Raw genomic sequence first — 20,148 nt, forward strand, 5'->3', positions numbered from 1 at the left:
AAAATATAGAATTCTTCTTGGTATTCTGGACAGTAGAAACTTGTATAAATACTTTCTGTATAAGGATACACTCTTACAGATTATGGAAAAATTAAGTTAAGCAATGGCATCTATTTCAAAGGAACTCAGTACTCACTGGAGTATATATCCACATACATTAGTGCATAAATTGTCATAAAATTATGTAAACAACAGAATAAATATATGCTAATTAATTAATAAATAGACAGATTTTTGTGCCTATGACTGTACTGTCCTGGACCAGCTATAAAGTTTACAGCTGTCTTGCAAGTCACCACAGATATCTCAGCCTTAGTTTCTCAAGCACAGGCACCAAGCTACAGAAGCAGACCACAAACGCTGTAATAAGTGTCACAGCCCCTAATCAGCATCAGCTGTAGTGTGGTGATGATTTCACTTTTGTTCTGCTGCTAAGAAATTTCTTATCCTCATGTACTGGCCAGTTCACTACATTCATACTTGCTATGGAAGCTGGCTAAAACCCAAACCTGACATACCATAGAAATATTGTAATTTTGAGATAATTAACTTTTTGTAGAAAAATCAGTATTCCCTTCACCTAATTTTCAGGACAAAAACATCTCTGTGTAAACCCACTCCAATCTGAGAGAAACATCAAAAACTGCTCTAATTAAACTGTTCAAAGGACAAAGATTGTCTCCTCCAGAACAGATGACTGTGAATTCTCAAGAGTACTTATTTAAAAGTGTTTCCCACTAGACCATCCCTTTACATAAGGCAGAGTGAAAACTTTAAAACAGTACGGAATTCACTTTGACTCTTACCAGAAAAGACACTGGGAATCTTGGAAAGAAAACTTTTCACTGTACGAATAGGAATCCCATTTTTCTCATCTTGCATGCGGGCTATGACATCTTCCATCTGAATAGAGAAAAAAAAAAAAAGAATCCAGAATTATTTCCCAAAATTAATCTCCAAGAAATTGTAGATCAATCTCTCAGAATGAAAGGTCCCTTCTTTCTATTTCATTCTTTAATTTATATTCCATAATTTTATTGCAATGGCTAAAACTGCAAGTAGTTTATTCCTGAAAACCAGTAAAAAACACAATGTATTCAGGGACTCTTGAGAGAAACAGCAATGCAGAACAATTTAGTTAAAATACCTAAAAGAACTTGTTAAAAATCCATTGTTGGATATTAAACGTCATGTGTAATTGTTTTAATGACATTGTACCACACATGAAAGCAGAACAGACACATACAGGCTTTTAAGGGACTGATACAGTTCTCAAATAGAATGCTCAAAACAAAACAGAGCTTTTAAGTTCAAAGAAAAAATCTCCTTTTCTTGTAAAAAAAATGCAGCATGTAATTTTGCATTCCTGGAGACAGCAGAGCCAGAAACATCAGATTTCTTTGTAGGTAATAATGGAGTAGATATAAAAATATTTTAAATCAAATTTCTGATTATCTTATGTATATATTTTTTACATTAGCTCAGTTTTGCAATTCAATTTTTAGGCTAATTTAGGCTACATTTTATAAATTGTGCCCAACTCAAAGGCTCACTTTCCTATGAAGTACGACCGGAGAACCCTTGCACTGGAAAACAAACAATATTTAAGTAGAGTCACTGGCTTACAATGCCAGTTTTTCTTTCTTCCCATTTCATAATTGAAGTTTACATATTTGATAATTTCAACCTTTCTTTCTTTGAATACCTAACTACTCAAAATGTTCAACAAAACTATGATGAAATTAATTACAACTATTCTCTCTTTTTACTTCAATCCCCAACATGCTCCATATGAAAATCTCTGTGACCCTATGAAAAACTCTGTGTGACAGGGCATTTTATACTCTTTTATTAGTCAAGGTTTAAAAAAAATGTTTGTATGTCACTTCTGTACCCCTAATAAAACTTCATTAAAAGTTTGTGGCTGGGCTGTGTTGTGGAAGTAGAATAACAGATGAAATTCTGTCATGTCCCTTTTCCCCCTAAAGTCAGATATCCCACATTAGCAATTAGCAAACCAGCACTGGGTGCAGCCATGCATTAACTGGCCCAATAAGGGAGCTATACAGAGCCAGGAAAGGGAACAGCATTTGGGGTCACCAGTGGTGTACTTAGGAAAAAGAATATCCATAACAAAATAAAAAAGGAAACAAAATCATTTAGCTTAGCTGCTCAAGAAAAAGTTATTTATACATAGAGTTCCTGGATGTTCCCATGTTCCATGTATTTATAGATCACATATTAACAACCTAAGGAATACAAATCCAGTGTCATTGTCCAAATCAAAAGCTGAACACAAGAAGTAGATATTGTTAGCAAAGTGTGAAAAACTCAGGCTATTGCTCAGAACTAAGCAACGTGCAAAATGTAACAGAAGAAAAGTACAAATATTCATCTGACACAGAATTTAATTATTTAAATAAAAAAGGCTATTAATAGATTTCTGAAGAAATTCTGAAGCATATCTATGCTTGTCAACCATTATCTGCGAAATTACCTTTGTCCCTGCATTTTTTATCTGCACAGTAACTGAAGGTTTGTATCAACTTCAGTTGGTAAATTGTCTTATTTTGCCCTTAAGTGAATAAGAATTTACTCAAATTCAAGTCAGTATTTTTGCTGGTCATATTTGGTGATAAATTCTACACCTGCCGAATAAGCTTGTGAGAATATTTCCAGAACCGCGGAGTGAATAACATATGTTACACTAGGACAAAGCATAGAAGACAGTTTGTACATAAGGCAACATGCTGAAGGTATATTGGCAGTATAATAAGGATTACTACAAACACAGGCCACACTTCTCAAACACAGTATTACAGGTAGCGAGATGCAGTTACTGCTTGCCCAAGAACACGTGACTGCAAATGTTAAATGCCCAGTGCTGTCAGTAGTCAGCCTTTTGTGAGTACATGGAACAAATTGTTAACAGACATTTACATATGCTTTCCTAAAATTTCTTCATGGACAGAATTGAATATAAACAGCATAAAATCTAACTCTGAGAGAGACTGAAGCTCTGGGAGAGTCCTCTGGTTTTGATTAGCAAAGTGAACTCTAGGATATCTGCACCACAAAATTACACCTTCCCCTTTATATCAAGCTCATATTATTGTTCTGCGTTGGGCGTGAATTCTGCCTGTGCAAAAGGCAGCTCACACTCCAGACAGCATTATTGGGAATGGCCTGGATAACTCAGTGAGCAGAGATTACCTCCTAAGTGAGCAGGAATGTTCTGAACACACAACGCAACAGCAGTCCACTAATTAGGTACAGTTGACCTCTTCCATAGAAATCTAAGAAGTTACTTGTGGTTTGTGGTTATCTTAAATCTTAAACATAAGAACTCTAGAAAATGAAGGGAAATTTAAAAGGAAAAAAAAATTAAATTAAAGATTCAAACCTATCCAGCCCAACATATGCAGGTACACAGTTTAACTTTCACAATATGCAGTTGCTGTTTCTGTTTCGGCTGCTTTAAATTCAGCAAATATATAACCTCTTCCACTGAAAACCATCAAACTTAATTATATTTGGGAAACAGCAGTCAAGGCACTTCTCTGTCATTCATCAACAATGACCTAAGACAATGAAAAGGGCAGAACAGTTTAATTAGAATGATGAAAGAAAATCTTAATCTAATTTTGCTGAAGAAGCCGAATCTGGGAAACACATGCTGCTGCCTGATAATTTTCCTTCCTGATGTTCCATTGTTTGTTTCTTAGTCACCTGACCCAATGTTCAAAAATTAAATAGAAGCTTCTTCATTTCACCTCAGAACTGGACTTTTTTCTATCCATGTGCTCTTACCTGACTTGACCTGTCTGGCCCTCATCTTGCAGTGGGATCCTTTTTAACCCTAAATATTCTTAAGTAACTCAAACAAACCCACAAATAATTAGCCTCCTGATCACTGTGCAAATGAAGGTTAATATGCTCAAGAAGAGGAAGCTGAACAAGCATATCTTTTAGCTTTTCAGTCATCATTATACATCATTAACTTGTGAAGTATAGTCAGAAAGATGTTTCAGTGCAGCACAGATCCAACAGAAGGCTTTCTGAATAAACGTTTTCTTCAAAAAATGTGACATTTCTTTACCAGTGAGGTAATTCTAATCCCAGCAAAAACTCACTAAATTTCTGATGCATAAGCAACTCAGAAAAAAACTTACAATATTAATATTTAAAACTTCATTTGTCTCCTTGTGAAGGTAATTTGCAGCCTTCATCTTGACACGTAAAGACTCTGTGAAACCTATTTCAAAGCCTACCTCTATGACAACAGTGACAATGCATCTCCTCTAAAGCAAAAAGAAAGCAGATAACTATCCTGTAATAGAAGGGCTACAGGATACAGGAGCCATTGAACAACGACAATTGACTCTGCCCCAGACACACTGGGAGCTAGGCAGGCAGGCATGCCCAACTTACCCCAGGGGCAGAACCAGTGGAGATCTTGCCAACACACCAGAGGCAGTATCCTTTAGCCACTTACAGCTAGGTGAAAGGAATACAGATCCTAAGAAGAGGATTTTTATGGTCCCTCAGTGCCACTGTGCCATACGGTTTGTGATTTGTGGGGGGAAACCCTGTTCTTTAAACTTCAAAATTTAAATAAGAATTTCATTGTTGATCATCTGCACATCTTGCAAAAAAAATCAACTTGAACCGTAATTCAGCATCACTGCATCTTAAGAACTGGTTTTGGTACGGGTTTTCTTTTTTTCATTAATTCAAACACAACAACAGGGAAAAACAAAACATTTGTAGTGCAGGACAAGAGGTTTTTTCTTCCATTAAAACTGGGCCTAAATCAATTCCACATAAAGATGATCATTCGATACAAGGATACTAGAAAAAGTAATTCATCTGGTACTAAGGTAGTTCAGGAGATACATGATAAGAACTTGAAGCCTTGGCCTACTTAGGCATACACGTCTTAATTTGATTTCTGTCCCTTAAAAAAATCAGTTCAGTGCCAGGGAATTAAGACTATAGTCAGGACTACCAAAATGAAATAAGCACTATTTTGTACTCAGCTATCATACATCAGAACAGGGACTGCTCTTATGTTGAGTGTACTGGGGTCCACCCACATTACAGCTTCCTTTATTTTGCTATTTGTTTTTCCTTTTACACAAATGCAAGGGTGAAATAGCCCAGTGGAACTAGCTACAAACTTCATCCAAACTTGTTAAAAAGCACAAAGAGTCACAGCATAATATTTTGTAATACATAATACTGTAAGAATTTCTTACAGTACGCAACAGGTTAATTTAGACATTTTCTCCCCTCTCTACTTTAACACTTTACAGAGTGTTTACAGGTCACTAGTGCAGTTGGCCAGAAGGCTGCAGGAAGTTTTCCCCAGCCTGTCCCCTGTGCAGAGATGTACATCAAGCAACATGGGCTGGACAAAACTTGCAGGGTAGGAGGCAGATACAAGGTTCCTTACAACGTAAGGGCCACTTTTCTTCTGACTGCTTCACTGACAAGCACAGTTACAGGCAAACTGATTGCCAGATCAAATCAGTAAGAAATAACCTTGGAGGCAGAGATAGAAGGTTAATGGGAGACCTTCAGTTTACCAGTGTATGAGGCAAAGTCACCAAAGTAAAATAATCAATCTCAGTTTAAGGATGCTGACAACTCTTTTTCTAAATAAAATGTGTAAAAAAAAGAGATGGTTTAGTATCTTTGTTGTCAAAGATTTTAGCATTTTCCATTTAATGCAGAATTGGGTTATTTCAATTCCTTATTCCCACTTGATATGAAAACCAAGTTTAAAACATTCAGAAGTTCAGAAAAGTACATTTAGATTTTTGACTTAAATACAGTGCTGAAACATAGCTTGAAACATGCAAGACTAACCAAACTGTTAATGACAGTCATATACAAACTCTCTCAGCTTGCTGATATAAAAGCAGTCAGTCAGGAGTTCTTCTAAAACACCAATATTGCATCTCTGGTCTACCAATACAGGAAACAGCCCTAGGTACTCTGTGATGAACATTAAATTATAGAATAATTTAATTAAAAAAATACAAGAATGACTGGTCTCATTCCTTTCAGAGCACCTATTTGCTGAAATAATTATTTGACATCATAAAATCAAACAACAAACCAACAAAAAAGCTTCCTACCATATTAAAAAGCTGCATTGGAGATAGTTTGAAGAGCCTTATTTTCTACATGTATCTATAATGCTGGCATCTCTGCCTCCTGTTTCTTTCCTTCTGTATATGAAGACACTGGTGGGAGCAAATAGTTCATACTCTGTCCCTAAACAGAATACCTGTGGAAAGCAAAAGATGTTCTGGCTTCACATGTAGCACAAAGGTCTGTATTGATTCATTATTTGTCGTTACTCTTATGGCTTCATTTGTCAATGTGAATTTCTAATTAAGATTCAAATTTATTTTCCCTAATCATCCATACTGTTTCAGATTCGACAAACAGGTAATGTTTCAGACTGGTTGTAAAACAAGAGTTGTACTACGTATCTAAGCCAGTGCTTATATTAAATGTAAGGGCAAAGCTCTGTCATTTAAGAATAATTAAGGCTATTTTGAATTTATATGAAAATTGATGCCAGTTCTGTGCAATTATTTTTGAGGCGTAATTAACTGAACAGTCCCACTGCGCTTCTCCTTACTATCAACCCTGTATGTTCATCACTGAACTTGCATCAATAAGATAGGCTCTGCACACTTTGCTAATTTAAAACTGTGGACTTGAATGATAATTTTCAGCATGATCTTGGATCTTGTCTTGTTCATGTAACTAAAATGCTGACTCATCAAAACTAGCATTTAATTTAAAAGTTTCTTGTAGTTTAGTACAAACCATACAAGTAGTTCTTGCGCCTTTTGGATACCTATTATACTTGTCAACAGCAGGACAACTTAAAAGCATACTTTGAGCTCCTGTCATTAGCCTGTAATCATGTGGCCTGTTTGGAAGCTAAAGTTGGCACTGATCCCTAGGTAAAGATTGAATAAAGGGTAATCCCCATCAAACTGTACAAAATTGAACGGAAAATCTCAAAGATACCATATAGTACTTTCTGTAGGTAGTAATTTACGCCAATAAGTAACTACCTTTTCTCCTAAGGACAGCTAGTCTTGAGCTCATGGTTTGATGCACCACTCTTTTCTTGGCTTCACACACTGGGTAAACAGATCTCCTGGTAACTTTCTGTTTCTTACATCATTCTACAGCTATTTCTCACTCTTATTTGGATAAGTTGATCTGAAAACACTTTCTTAAGTGTTTTTCCACCCCCCACACCCCACCAAAAATTATTCTTCATTCTAATTGAGACAAATAGTACGAGTTTGCTTCTATCACTGCAATTTTTTTGAGAACTCAGCGTGTCAGAACACTGTCAACAAACCTATAACACTGCAAGGGCTATTACTCTCACTTTTTCCAATTAAATTTTTATCTCACCTAAGAATCTTACATCTGGATGTATAAGACATGCACCCAGTTCATTGAATGTATAGCAATGCTATATAGCTGGACTGTGAAGAGCAGACTGAAGTAGTTGCTAAAAACAACTCAACTGGCAAGACAGAAAGATCATATAACTTTGGAGGAATATATCATACTGATTCAGCTTTGAAATCAAGAAAAGGTTATGGAAAATACCATACTAAACTCCATGAAAAATCAGGCAGTTGGCAATTCCAGCTCCCTTGCCCTCCTGAAAATACAATTTCAAACAACAAAAAAAATATTTTAAGCAAGAAAAAAGGCTTTTTTTAAAATAACCACTTGCAAAATTGTTTTATAGTATTAATACTTCATAATTTATTTTTATTCTGGCCTTTCCTAGCTAAGAAGCCTTTTTTTTTCTATATTTAGTTAATGTCAGAATCAGATACAGAAAATATAAAAGACTATGAACTAATGCAAAAATTACTGGTTTTAACTACATGGTTCTCATGTTTAAATTTCAGGTAAATAAAGAAAAGCATTTCGTTATATTTACCTGTTTTTTCTTGGAACTTAAAGACTATTAATGAGAATTAATTAAAAATACACATTTCTCAAACCTTGAATGCTATTGTTGTACAACAAAACCAGAGAAAGCTTACCCAAAGGAGTTAAAAAACATATCCAGATGGTGGAATTTCAAAACCACCTAAGTCAATGATTATTTTGGAAATTGCATTTCTGCTTTCAGCGAAATAATTATTTCCATTACAGGTATAAAACTTTAGTTGGAATGATAGAGGAAAGAGAAGCATCACTATGGACACTTCAGAAGAAAACACAACTTGATGAAGGAGTCCTTGGTGAAAGACTGTTTTTATTAATAGAGAGATTTCTGCAAAAAGACTTCATTCAGAATAATATATATATATATATTAAAGCAGCTAAACCTATAAATATTTTTATTAATCTATCAGGCCAAGATTTGAGCTTCTAGACTGTGGTACCAGAGGTAGAATTAGTATTTCTTAGGCAAAATATGATTTTTTTAAAAATACAGTCTTTCAAAGCCAAGCTGTTTCCTGGGTTGTACAGATAATTTGTAGACTGATGGTACTGACACCAAAAATGAAGCCCCCTGTACATTTCAGGAACAGAGAAGTTCAGTGGAAACCTGATCTCTGACATCCCAAATGGGCCTTCCTAAAAAATATCACAAAAGTGGTCAAAATGTTTGATTTTTTTTTCTAAAAAATAAGAAAAGTAAAATGTCAAAATTCAACAGAAAAAACAAAACAAAACAAAACAAAACCCAAAACAACAACAACCAAAAAAACCACACAGATTCTAGTCTGTATGCAGGCTGGGATTTAAAAGGAGAAAACAGATGCAGACATTTTTGTAGGAGATGGAAAATAAAAAAATAAGTGAGCTTATACACAGGTAACTCAGACATGAAAGTGAATTGTAGCTAATAGCACATTTTGCCTTCTCAAAAAGCAGTCACAAAAATATTAGCTACAACAGAGTTATGATATATTCATCCACCTTACAAAATGTTATATTCCTCTGGAGAACACTTACATTTACTCCAAAATATTGCCACTTAATCCAAAGTCTGAAAAAACAGATTTTTTATTTCCCCTAAAATGGTACATCTTTCTTATGTCATCTGTTACTAATGGTTTTAAAACTAAATTTGTCTGGTTGGAATCTCTTTTCCTTGCTTGTCAGATGATCCCAAATATTACAAAGCCATATCACAGCAGCAGATCATTTTAGAAGCAGCTACTGTTGACCAAGGATAAAACCTTTCTTAAAATGTACAATATCATTATCTTTCAGATAGTGAGGAGCAAAAAAGTAATTAGAAGAAATGTTTGAAATTATATTGACAGAAATAACATTTTAGGGAAAACAATGATAAGTATTTTGGTAATTTCTGCATTGGTCTCTGCCCTGTGTTGAGGGAAGACTGAAGGGGGCAAGCTCATCTTCTGTTAATATTTCAGCACCTAGAGAAGAGAATTACTATATAAAAACTTCATTTATAGTCTCTTGGTCCTTGAAATTTCTCTGAGTCATTAAACTCCATTAAATACAGAAGTAAAACTGCTACCATCAAAATAAATTTTTACAAGTGACTTTTAAATCATGTTCTTGTAAAAGAATGAGTTCTTAAGTGTATTACAGTATGGAAAGCTTTCAGTATCAATTCTGTTTGGCATTTTAAAAAATATGCTGCTGATGTAATACAGTAATGTAGCATTATATGACAGATGGACTGGTTTCACAGGAGTCTGTTCACCCTCTGTTACACAACTTACTTGAAAACAAATATTTTATTCTTACCTAATCTGAATAGATAGAAAATAGACAGCTGTGGATGTTCTGGCTATATCAGTTCTTAAAGCATGTTGAATTCATCCATTTTCACTTAAAAAACAACGTAAAAGAAATGAAAACAAACAAAATACTGAACTATTGATCTGCAAAGCAGACAGTACAGATAATTAATGGATAAAGTCCAAATAAAGCACAATCATGGTACAAATCCTATGCAATTAAAAAAAAATCAAGAAGAGTATTGAAATAAATGAACCATATGGAACTTTTTTTCCATAAAAGTTTAGCTACCAGCATTCCAATACCACCAGTAGGTTTTCACTCCTTGTTAAAAGTCTTATCATCATCTCCCCTTCGAGCCAGCAGAAGTTCCAGGCCTGATCATTTTTTATTCCTCTTGAAAAGTTCACACATACTCTAAGTATTAATTTTCATGCTAAAAAGCAAAATTATTTTATGTAGGTCTTGCTAGTAGCAATTCAGGAACTGTAGTGCAAACTATAGCTTTATGTAAAACAAGCAATGGATACAAATATTAGCCTGACCTTCAGTGACAAAAATTATGCATTTCGACATGTCAAGCAAATTTTCTCATCTCTTATTGACTACAGAAATTAGTCAAGCTTTTCATCAATCAAAACATTAGAAGATTTAAGAAAAATAGGTCATAGGTCTTCTTATTCAGAAAGGAGTAATAAAAAATTAGTTCTACATGCATTTAAAAAATATTTAAGAATGAATGAATTTATGTGGAAATAAATGGTATGTTCTGCATTGTTTTTCACAGTCTTAAAATGTATTTTAATCTGACCGTGGAAAAACACCGAAACAAAATGTGAATATTTCCTATAAAACAAAATCATAAAATGTAATTCAAATAAGGAATGGTATTTTGCAAAGAATGACAAAACTGCCACTATTTTATTTATCATTTCTCAGCATCTCCAGAGTTATTCTGTATAGGATTCTAACTGTATCAGCCAGACTCTAAGACAAATTTTAAACCTTATTTGACTATAACAGTGGAAATGTAATGCCATTCCCAATCCTGGCATTCTTCTAAGAATTACTAAAGTCATAGAAAATAACTTGATTAACACAATGTAGCCCATTGTTTCCTTTAGGAGTTATTTGGAAGAAGAGAGTTAGCCAGAATTTTGATTCTACACAGTGAATGGGCAAAACAGAAATGAAAGTTCCTTATTTACAAATGAAAGATATGTTAGCCATACTCTCTGATCAAAGTAGGCTTTCACAGGAGTTTGTTTAAGAGAAATCACTGCTAAAGAGCAGTAATATCAGTCCACACCTAATTCCATTGTACGGCTGTCACCTTACAAACACACAAGCCAAGACATCTTGACTTCATCTCATTTTTTTCTCAATCCTGGTCTAAATAGCTGTATTGTCGCAAGGATCCTCTGCCATGTAATGATTTGGGAGAAATTTCAGTAAAGGCTTATTTATCAAAGCATTTAAACAGTTTGTGAACATTAAGGTTGAAATTTTCTAAGAAAATAGAAGCAACTAAATACCTAACTCATTAAAAACCAGTGAACTGACATATCAAAAGACAGTGGGTGACACCGCAATGAGTGTGTATGTTCCGGTGCTTTGTGAAATAGGACCCTATTCCAATGTGACATCTCCTAACTTTTATTTTCAGTGGTTGCAGCATAATCGGGAAAAGAAGAACACATTCTATGATTTTTCCTTTCAGTTGTATGCAGCAATTGCATCAGCTCTAGCTCTCCACTGGACTTGGACTGAAGGAGTTAAGGAAATTTAAAATGGACTATGTGCCTTTGACTTATTTAATTTTTCTGTTTTTAAAAACATGAATTTGCCTTAAGAATTCATGTTATATTTTCCCAGAAAAAACAACAGTATTTTAATTTCTTTTGGAATAAAGAAAGCAGAAAAAGCTATCTTGCCACCAAAACACAAGAGCTTTTGAATTCTAATGATTTAGACACTTTAAAGCAAATCAGGTCTGGATGTTCTGTACTTGTCCAACTTACTCATACTTTGACATTTACAGTATCTACATTTTATTTTCCTTTGCAGTCATTTTCCTTTTGATTAGAAACATTCTATGTTTTTACTGTCAAAACATATTTGTGCCAGAAAAGAAAGTAGAGCAGCAGTCATTAGCAGATTTGAAATACGTGAGCTCTGAGAATTGTGAATAATGGCTAAAACCCATTTCTTTATTCTGTCCGATACACGGTTGGGAAAGGAGATGTTCTTTTGTTATAAGCAAGTTTTGGTATTCACATACTACTGTATGTATGCAATGAGACTAGAACACTATTAAGATCACACACCGTAACTTCAGAACGAAAAAATTTAAATGGATTTGAGTGAATTAAAATTAAAAAAAAAATCAAAAGAACTATAGGTTTTCATCTGCTGGAGCACTGTAATGGTAGATAAAATTAGAGCATACAGATTTTAAAACAGACTGGACTTTCTTTCTGTTCCAGAAAGCTGCAGAGTCCTGACATTTTTTTCCCACCCTATATCTTCTCAGAGACATGAATCAAAGTCTACTGTAGTCAGTGAGGGCATTTCCTTTGATATTTTGGGAATAAATATTAGCATCACTAGGCATTGGGCTTCTACATATTAAGTACTTCATGACTGTCACAGCACATCCTCCTTTTCTATCAAAAGCTTAACTATTTATAAAGTTCCAGAAATTAAATTAAAGATGTTGCATTCCTTACACAAAACCACAAAACTGTATTTCTGTATGGTCCCTCCTTACAACTAACTTAACATCTTGGATGTTGATGTCTTGAAGGCATTTAATATGTTAAACTTATCTGAGAAGTTCATTATTCTGTAGGAGAATGTTTGGATACATATTTGTTTATTGTATGCCTTTGTTCTGTCATTACCTTATCACATCCTGTTGCAAGAGACATGTACACGATGTTGCAAGAGAAACATAAGGAATAACTTGTACACTGAAACATTTACATGTTAGACAAAGCAGAAAAAGAGGAGGGGATCACCAGGAGGGCAAAGGAAGGATCCATATTCATTATCTTTTCATCTCCTTTGAAACTGTGTAGATTTGCATTTTAGTTTATGGTCATCATACACACCCTTACCAGGATTTATTTCTTCATACATAATCCTACTTAAAGAGAATTAGCTAGGATCTTTGAAGTCTAATACTGAAAAATTAAGTTACAAAAATATTCACTGTCTCATAACACTTGGCAAGACCTCCCAAAATACTGCATACAGAATAGTTCCCTTAAGCAACAGCACTGTACTCTTAAACCCTATTGTAAAAGAAATCTTCATTTACAGATCAAATAAAGGTGGTGTCTAGGGAAATCTTATCACACCAAAGACCCTAAATCTAATTGTTATGACAGAAATGACTAATTCTGACAAACACGGACAGAACATTTTAATCATTCCTCGCTCTAAAACAGTCTCCACTAGAGAATGACCATGGCACTTCTAGTACTATCTCAAATATTTTATAGATGTTATCATAAGAACTACTGTTGAAAGTTGAGAGTTAATATAAAAACATGCTGACCAAAGAGGATGGAGACTGTAAGTTCTGAGTAAATCTGCTGAGATTAGACTGCAGACAGCAGTGACTTCTAAGGTAGTATAAATGGGTAAAAACAATAAAAATATTTAATCTCTGAATGCTACATATCCAGTACAGATAGTCTGATATCAGGACATTCATGATACTCTGTTCAGGAGCAGTCGTGAACATATTAATACGCTCCGTATACCTTGCAGCCTACTGAAAACTGAATTGCCGAGTTCTGCATCAGTATCCTGGTTTCAGCTAGGTAGAGTTAATTCCTTCTCAGTAGTGATTACAGTGCTGTGTTTTGGATTCAGAATGAGAATGGTGTTGAAAACACGCTGATACTTCAGGTTTTTGCTAAGTCATGTTTATCCCAAGTCAAAGACTTTTTTCTTGTTTTGAGCCTTGCCAGTGAGGAGGTCTATAAAATAACTGGGGGGGAGTACAGTTGGGACATGTGGCCCAAACTGACCAAAGGGATATTCCACACCATAGAACGTCATGCCTGCTGGATAACTCCTGGTGGAGTTATCCAGAAATCTGGACCATCTGGGTTCAGGAAGGGGGGGTCTGGCATCAGTCAGCAGGTGATGACCAATTACATTGTGCATAGTTTTTCCCTTTTTATTATAAATATTATTATAATTCACCATTATTGCTGTATTTTACTTTATTTTCAATTAATAAACTCTTCTTATGTCAACCTAAAGTTTTACTTTGATTCTCCTCCTGATTCCACCATGATGAAGGGGCAGAGAGATGTGGGTTGAGCAAGAGGCTACACAGTGCCTAATTTCCATCTGGGCTTAAAACGCAGTATAGAGGAGAACAGGTGCCACTCTGAGTCGTTTTTGTCCTTGGCAACATTCTTAAACTTCCAGAAGTGAACTTAAACCTTAGCTTAACTTTAGGAATTAGTTCTATAATGTCACTGAAATGTTGACATTCATTCCTAAGCAGTAGTCTATTCCCCATACCAAAGTAGCTGCGGCCACGTCTTAAAAAAATTTGATGCAAAAGGGCTTTCTTGGAGATACTGGAATATTGTGCTGGTTTTAGATTTCTTACCAAACCATAGACTTAAAATTCTAAAATTTCTGTTATATTTATGAATCCACACAGTAATCACTTGCACATTTAACTGTACTTTCTAAATAAAATACATGCAAGAATCCCCAGACACGGAAAGTTCATTAGGAATAATTATGAGACCAATTTGACCCAAAAAGGAGGCAGTTATAACCATAACTTTATTTCCTTTTTTTATGATGTCAGATAGGCTTATTATCCTGTGAGACCATCCCTGCTGTGTGCTCTAAAACATCTAAAGGAGTTGTACCAATCAACTGGAAAGTGTGAATCAAAATTTCTTCCATGCACAGCAAAGTGTGGAATCTAGACTTTATTTTAGGGTCCAAGTTATTCCGAGGACTACATACTCCAAACCAGACCATAAAACTGTAATTTTTTACTCAAAGCTCAAAAGCAGCACAGTGCATATCCTGTGATAGCCCTCAGAGACACAGAAATTAAAAGATAAGCCAAGTGCCAAAATATAGAAAAAACATGCGGTAATTGCCCTAGTTTTTAACTACTGAATTTTGTTGCTGGCAAACGAATAATTCTACAAGACTACTGCACCAGAACACCCCACTCATATCCAAAATAAGTCTTCTTCACTCTGAAATCTGCTGAAATCCATCTTGACATTCATTTGAAACACAGGGCTGAGCTCCCTCTGGCTTTGCCCCAAAGCCTGAGTGAGGGTCCAGCACCAGGATGGCCCCACCTCAGTCCCTCTGCAGTTCACATGGAGGCAACTGGGACAGTGCAGGACCCCGAGGGCTGCTTTGAGTACCAAACTGCTTTGGCTGCCTTTTCTCTTGCATCCTTGCCAAACACATACATAAAACAATAATTAGTTCTTAGCCTCACTAATGGCCTCTTAATGTCATCTAGGATGCTGTCAAATCCATGACTCTGGCACTAGAAATCAGATTAATATAATTAGTAAGTGATTAACATGAAGTTTATTTTAGAACTTCAGACATTACAGCAAGGCTCATATAATCAAAACATACACAGTAGTTTTGTTACATTGATTACAAACTTAACAGCATTTAAAATATTTAGCCTCTGTAGATTTTTAAAATTGAACTTGCAGAAGTAAAAACTACAGTATTATTCCCTCTTCTGACTATACAAAAATAATTAGTATTTATACCTAGAGAAGATGTAGTGATGAAAAAGTGAAATATGGAAAAGAACAAATGAAGTTATGGAATGTGGTCCCTGAAGAAACAGGTTAAACATCTGCACTGAAAAAGGAAGAATCAAGATCATCTAATAGGTAGAGGACAAATGTGAAAGACATCAACAGGTTTTTGATCTAGCGAAAGGTATCCATGTCCATGGCAGGGGAGCGTAACTAGATCATCCTAAAGAGCCCTTTTGTGATTCTACTGATCAATGAAAGGCAAAAAAAATGAGTATGAGAGAATTAATATTTTGCATGACACACAAACTAAAAAAATTAAATTATATTAGGTAAAATGTTTAAGGCAAAGAAAGAAATGAGTATATAAATAATTTGTGAGACAAAACTTCAATTTAAACAAATAAAATAGATGGTTACTCCAGCTTCTGCACCACATGAGAGTTCGTAAAATTTAAATGATCTTTGTTACCTATACTGGGAGCAAAGCACAGCTTTCAGTGCTGTTGCAAGAACCTCAATTGCAGTTATTAAAGATGCATAACACTATACTATTTTAAACACATTATTCAAATTCAGGTCATGTTTTCTCATCCTTGGTATCTTCAAAATTTCACTGCAAAAATTTTGGCAGAGTGTGACTGCTTTTGAGAGGCTTAGTAACCATTTAATGGCTCAGCTAGGATGATGCATGACAGAGTGTTATATACATCGTGTCTTTTGTGCATACAACTGAAACACAGCTCATACATGGAAGAAGAAAGAAAATGAGGTAGTAGTTTTATGATGAAATCAAGTAATACTGAAATTAATCCCCCCAAAAAATAGAAACACTTTTTAAAGAGAACCTACATAGCTGTGCATGATGACACATAGTGCACAGACATAAAAACATGTTTTCAATATTTAGATCTATGAACTTTATCATATGTTCATCCTTTCCCCATCCCATCAAAATCTTTGAGAACTAAACCATTCATCTTCAAAACCTATTTTAAGTAATACTATTAATTTTTAAATGTATTATTTAAGTCTTTATCCAGTAATTCTATTTTATATTACTAATGTTGAAAAATTTCTTAAACAGTACATTTTGTTTCAAATCCATACTTTCTCTACCACAGCAGTATAGTTAAGTTATTTCTGACTAAATGCGGCCAAAGCATCTTTGCTATAAACTAAGACCAACAGGGGTGCAAAAGGATGATCAACAATCAATTGAGGAAGTGCTGGAGCAGATGGGCAAGCAAAAGCTGTCTGGGGTTTATCAGACACAAGAGTCCTCCTAATCAGTACCACAGGACTAAAATGAGCCCACCTCAGCTGAGCATGTCCACCTAAGGAAGGATGTGCCTACAGGACAGCATGGTGGGGAAAACCCTCTTGCCTTTCCTAGGAAATCAGCACACGGTGCCTCTCTGAAGTGCCTGTACACCAACACAAACAGCAAGAGAAACAAGAAGGAGGAGCTGGACATCTTGGTTGTTCCCAGGAGTTTTTTGGAGGTCACTGATGGTAACTTGAGAGATGATCGACAATCTGAGAAGGGCAACCTCTCAAGAAAAAAGTGGTTGGGGGCAATCTTGGCAGCAATGACCAAGCCTGATCACTTCACAACATACACTTCCTCTTTCCTCAGAGTAACCTTTTATGGAGAAATGATATATGTATTTTATATATAAGTCACTGAAGAAAGAGAATGTACCTAGGCAAAATTCGCCACCCAAACACAAGCATGCCCTACTTGTGCTCTGCAGTAAAAAGCAGCTCCCCACATGGACACAAAGGCAAGAACCTGACATAACCAGACTCGCAGCTTTTTTCAGCTCAGGATTAGGTCTGTGCTCCATGTATCACCCCAAGTGGGGGAATAACTCACTCACACTCACCTACAATGGACAATACATCTCTACTGTTAGTTACTTGATAAAAGTTGTAAAAAAAAAAAATACAGAAAAAGCAATACATTTAATCCATGCTTCACGAGACTATAAGGAAGTCAAACCTCTTTCCCTTCTTGTGGTGTCTGTTAGTACTTGCAACCATCCCATGTATTGAAGCAAACTGATTTTTGGGCCTAAGGCACATGGACTGCAAAGACTGATACAAGCAACTTCAATTCAAAAAAGGTCTGCCATAATTTAAAAGATATGGAATAAAATAAAATGTAGAAAACATCTTCCTTTTTATATTTTTCATCATTCTTCCACTCCTACCTGACAAGAGGTATCTTTAACATCAGCCTCAACAGCTCAGGGACCAAAAAGACTTTTTGATTCAATAATCTTCTCTCTAGTCATACACAGAAATGTCACACATGCATTAAAAAAAAAAAAAAGGGGGGGGGGGGGGTGGGACGACTCAATTTGAAATTGATTTTAGATTTCTATAAACTCTACCTACATTACTCATATTTTATTACTTTCTGACAACTCCAGACTTTCTTTACTGTTGCTTAAGTTGAAAGATAGTGAAGCTTTTGTCTATACATCCTTGAGTAGAATACTGCTCAAGTCTTCTGTTTGTCCTGGCTTTGAAAGGTTTACTTTTTTTACGTATGTTGTAATTGGTTTTTATGCATATATTATACTTGTAGCTTATCAGTTTAAAAAATCTTCTTATTTTGAGGCTCGATGCAGTTTATTAGGTAAGCTGTATGATCAAGTGATATTGTTAAATAACTGTGCAAAGAATAAACTAAAACCCACTAAAAATGGTTTGTTTGTACGGTAGCACATATTATCATGGAATTCCTTTTTATTTCTTTATAATAATAAATAATTATTCCCAAGGCAGTTTAGGGCTTATAAAATTCATAAATTCTTTTGTACTCATCAACAGAGCCTCTCACCTAATAGCATGCAAATTTCTCTTTGGATTTAATTTTTGTTCATAAACTCTTTTAATCAATTAAATGTAATTGAACTAAGAGCGATAGCAATACAGGAATTCTTGATCAGATAGGAGGTTAAATGAGATGATCATATAGCAATTCTTCCAAATTTTTGATTCAAGGTTTCACAGCTATTATTAGACACATGCAGGATTTTTTTTTTTTTTTTTCAATTGTAAAATGCAATTCAATTCCAATATTTACAGCTTGTCTTCTCAATAATTCCATTTAAAAGTATGCCACTATGTCTCTGATTATCAACTTCAGCTATTTCTTTTCCTCTCTGTGCCTCTCTGCTTTTCCAAATGTAACCTACTCTTCTTTCCTTTCAAACTCTCATTGCCCTATTTGCTTTCTAGCTGTTGGTAACACATCCTTGAATTCAGCTAAGGTCTCAGCCCTTTTCATCCGAAGTGACAGCAAACAGAACTCTTCTCTGCCCTCCAGAATTCAAACTGTGACATTGCCAGGCCCCCACATAGTAAGTATCCCCTATGTCATTGATTTTTCAGGTAGAGACTATAACTGACATCCTCAAATCAAATACAATAATTTGTTTGTAAACTACACAGAAATATCTTCCAAGCAATATCTTGAAATTAAGACAGCTACTGGTAGACAGACGGTTGAGCTCTGTTCCAACTCAATTATTTATGATTTTGGAGTTACGTACATTGATTTCCGCAGTTTCTTTTAGATGCCTGAAAAAACCAAAAATCTATTACTGACAGATGATGACCCAGCTAATGAACACTATGGAGTGCATATACTGCAAGATGTACCACTTCAGAATGAGAGTGAAAAAATTGCCAGAAAAAAATAGCATCAAAAACTTCTGGTGATTTCTTTTTTATTACTATTAATGGAGGGTTTGCTCTCTTCCTAAGTACAAAGAACTGACTAGTACTGGTAATGAACCCTCTCAGGAGATCATCATTTCAGTTCAGGTCTCGAGCTAGAAGTTTTCCATTGCCTTTGTGCTAATTCAGGTCTTTTTATAACTGTACGAAGACATTGTTGCCACTCACTTTATGTCACAGCTGAACCACTCCACAAGCTCCTTATATTCCAAATTATTAAAGAGACAATCCTTAAAAATAAAAAATAAAGGAGCATAAAGGAGAGGGAAACAGCAAGTTGGTACACCTGGACAAAAAACATGCACTTCGCATATTTTCCTAAAACTGCAAATACATAATCACAAAATCTTCAGAGAGTTCACGCTCATTTACAGAAGGATAATCTCAATATGACCATATCAAAAGACTAAACAAGTAAGTGTATACAATATTTTACAGACATTTAATATTTTCTAAAAAGACATTTTAAAATTTGATGTTTTTCTAGTATAAAATAAATATACATCATGATGCACAATTTCAAAGAAACCCAGGCTTAACCTCAAGATGCAGTCACCAAAGAATGAGTTTCCATAAAATAAACTCAATGAATATTGTATTTCTTATTTAGAGCTGAGCACTTCCTCTTATTAACAATTTCCCACTTTCTGCTCCTTCTATTGAAAAAAGGGGGGTTTGTTTGGTTGTGGTTTTTTTTACTTTTTTTAATTTCAATTCTGTTGTATTTATTGTAAAGTAAGTTGCTAGATACTGATATAAATATTAAGTATTAAATAGTTTATATAGTATAAAAATAATATTTGTTTCTCTTAATTCAGAATTATAA

General features: G+C 34.9%; 1 protein-coding gene across 1 annotated transcript in view; it reads right to left on the reverse strand.

The window, feature by feature from the left end:
- The window catches only part of RGS7 (regulator of G protein signaling 7), a 198,649-nt gene that overhangs the window by 98,136 nt on the left and 80,365 nt on the right, over positions 1-20,148 (reverse strand). The window contains exon 3 of the mRNA XM_040057722.2: positions 807-903. Coding sequence (XP_039913656.1) covers positions 807-903 — 97 coding nt within the window. The remainder of the gene's footprint in view (positions 1-806; positions 904-20,148) is intronic.

This window comes from Hirundo rustica, chromosome 3, assembly GCF_015227805.2.
Source record: "Hirundo rustica isolate bHirRus1 chromosome 3, bHirRus1.pri.v3, whole genome shotgun sequence".
Classification (NCBI taxonomy): Eukaryota; Metazoa; Chordata; class Aves; order Passeriformes; family Hirundinidae; genus Hirundo; species Hirundo rustica.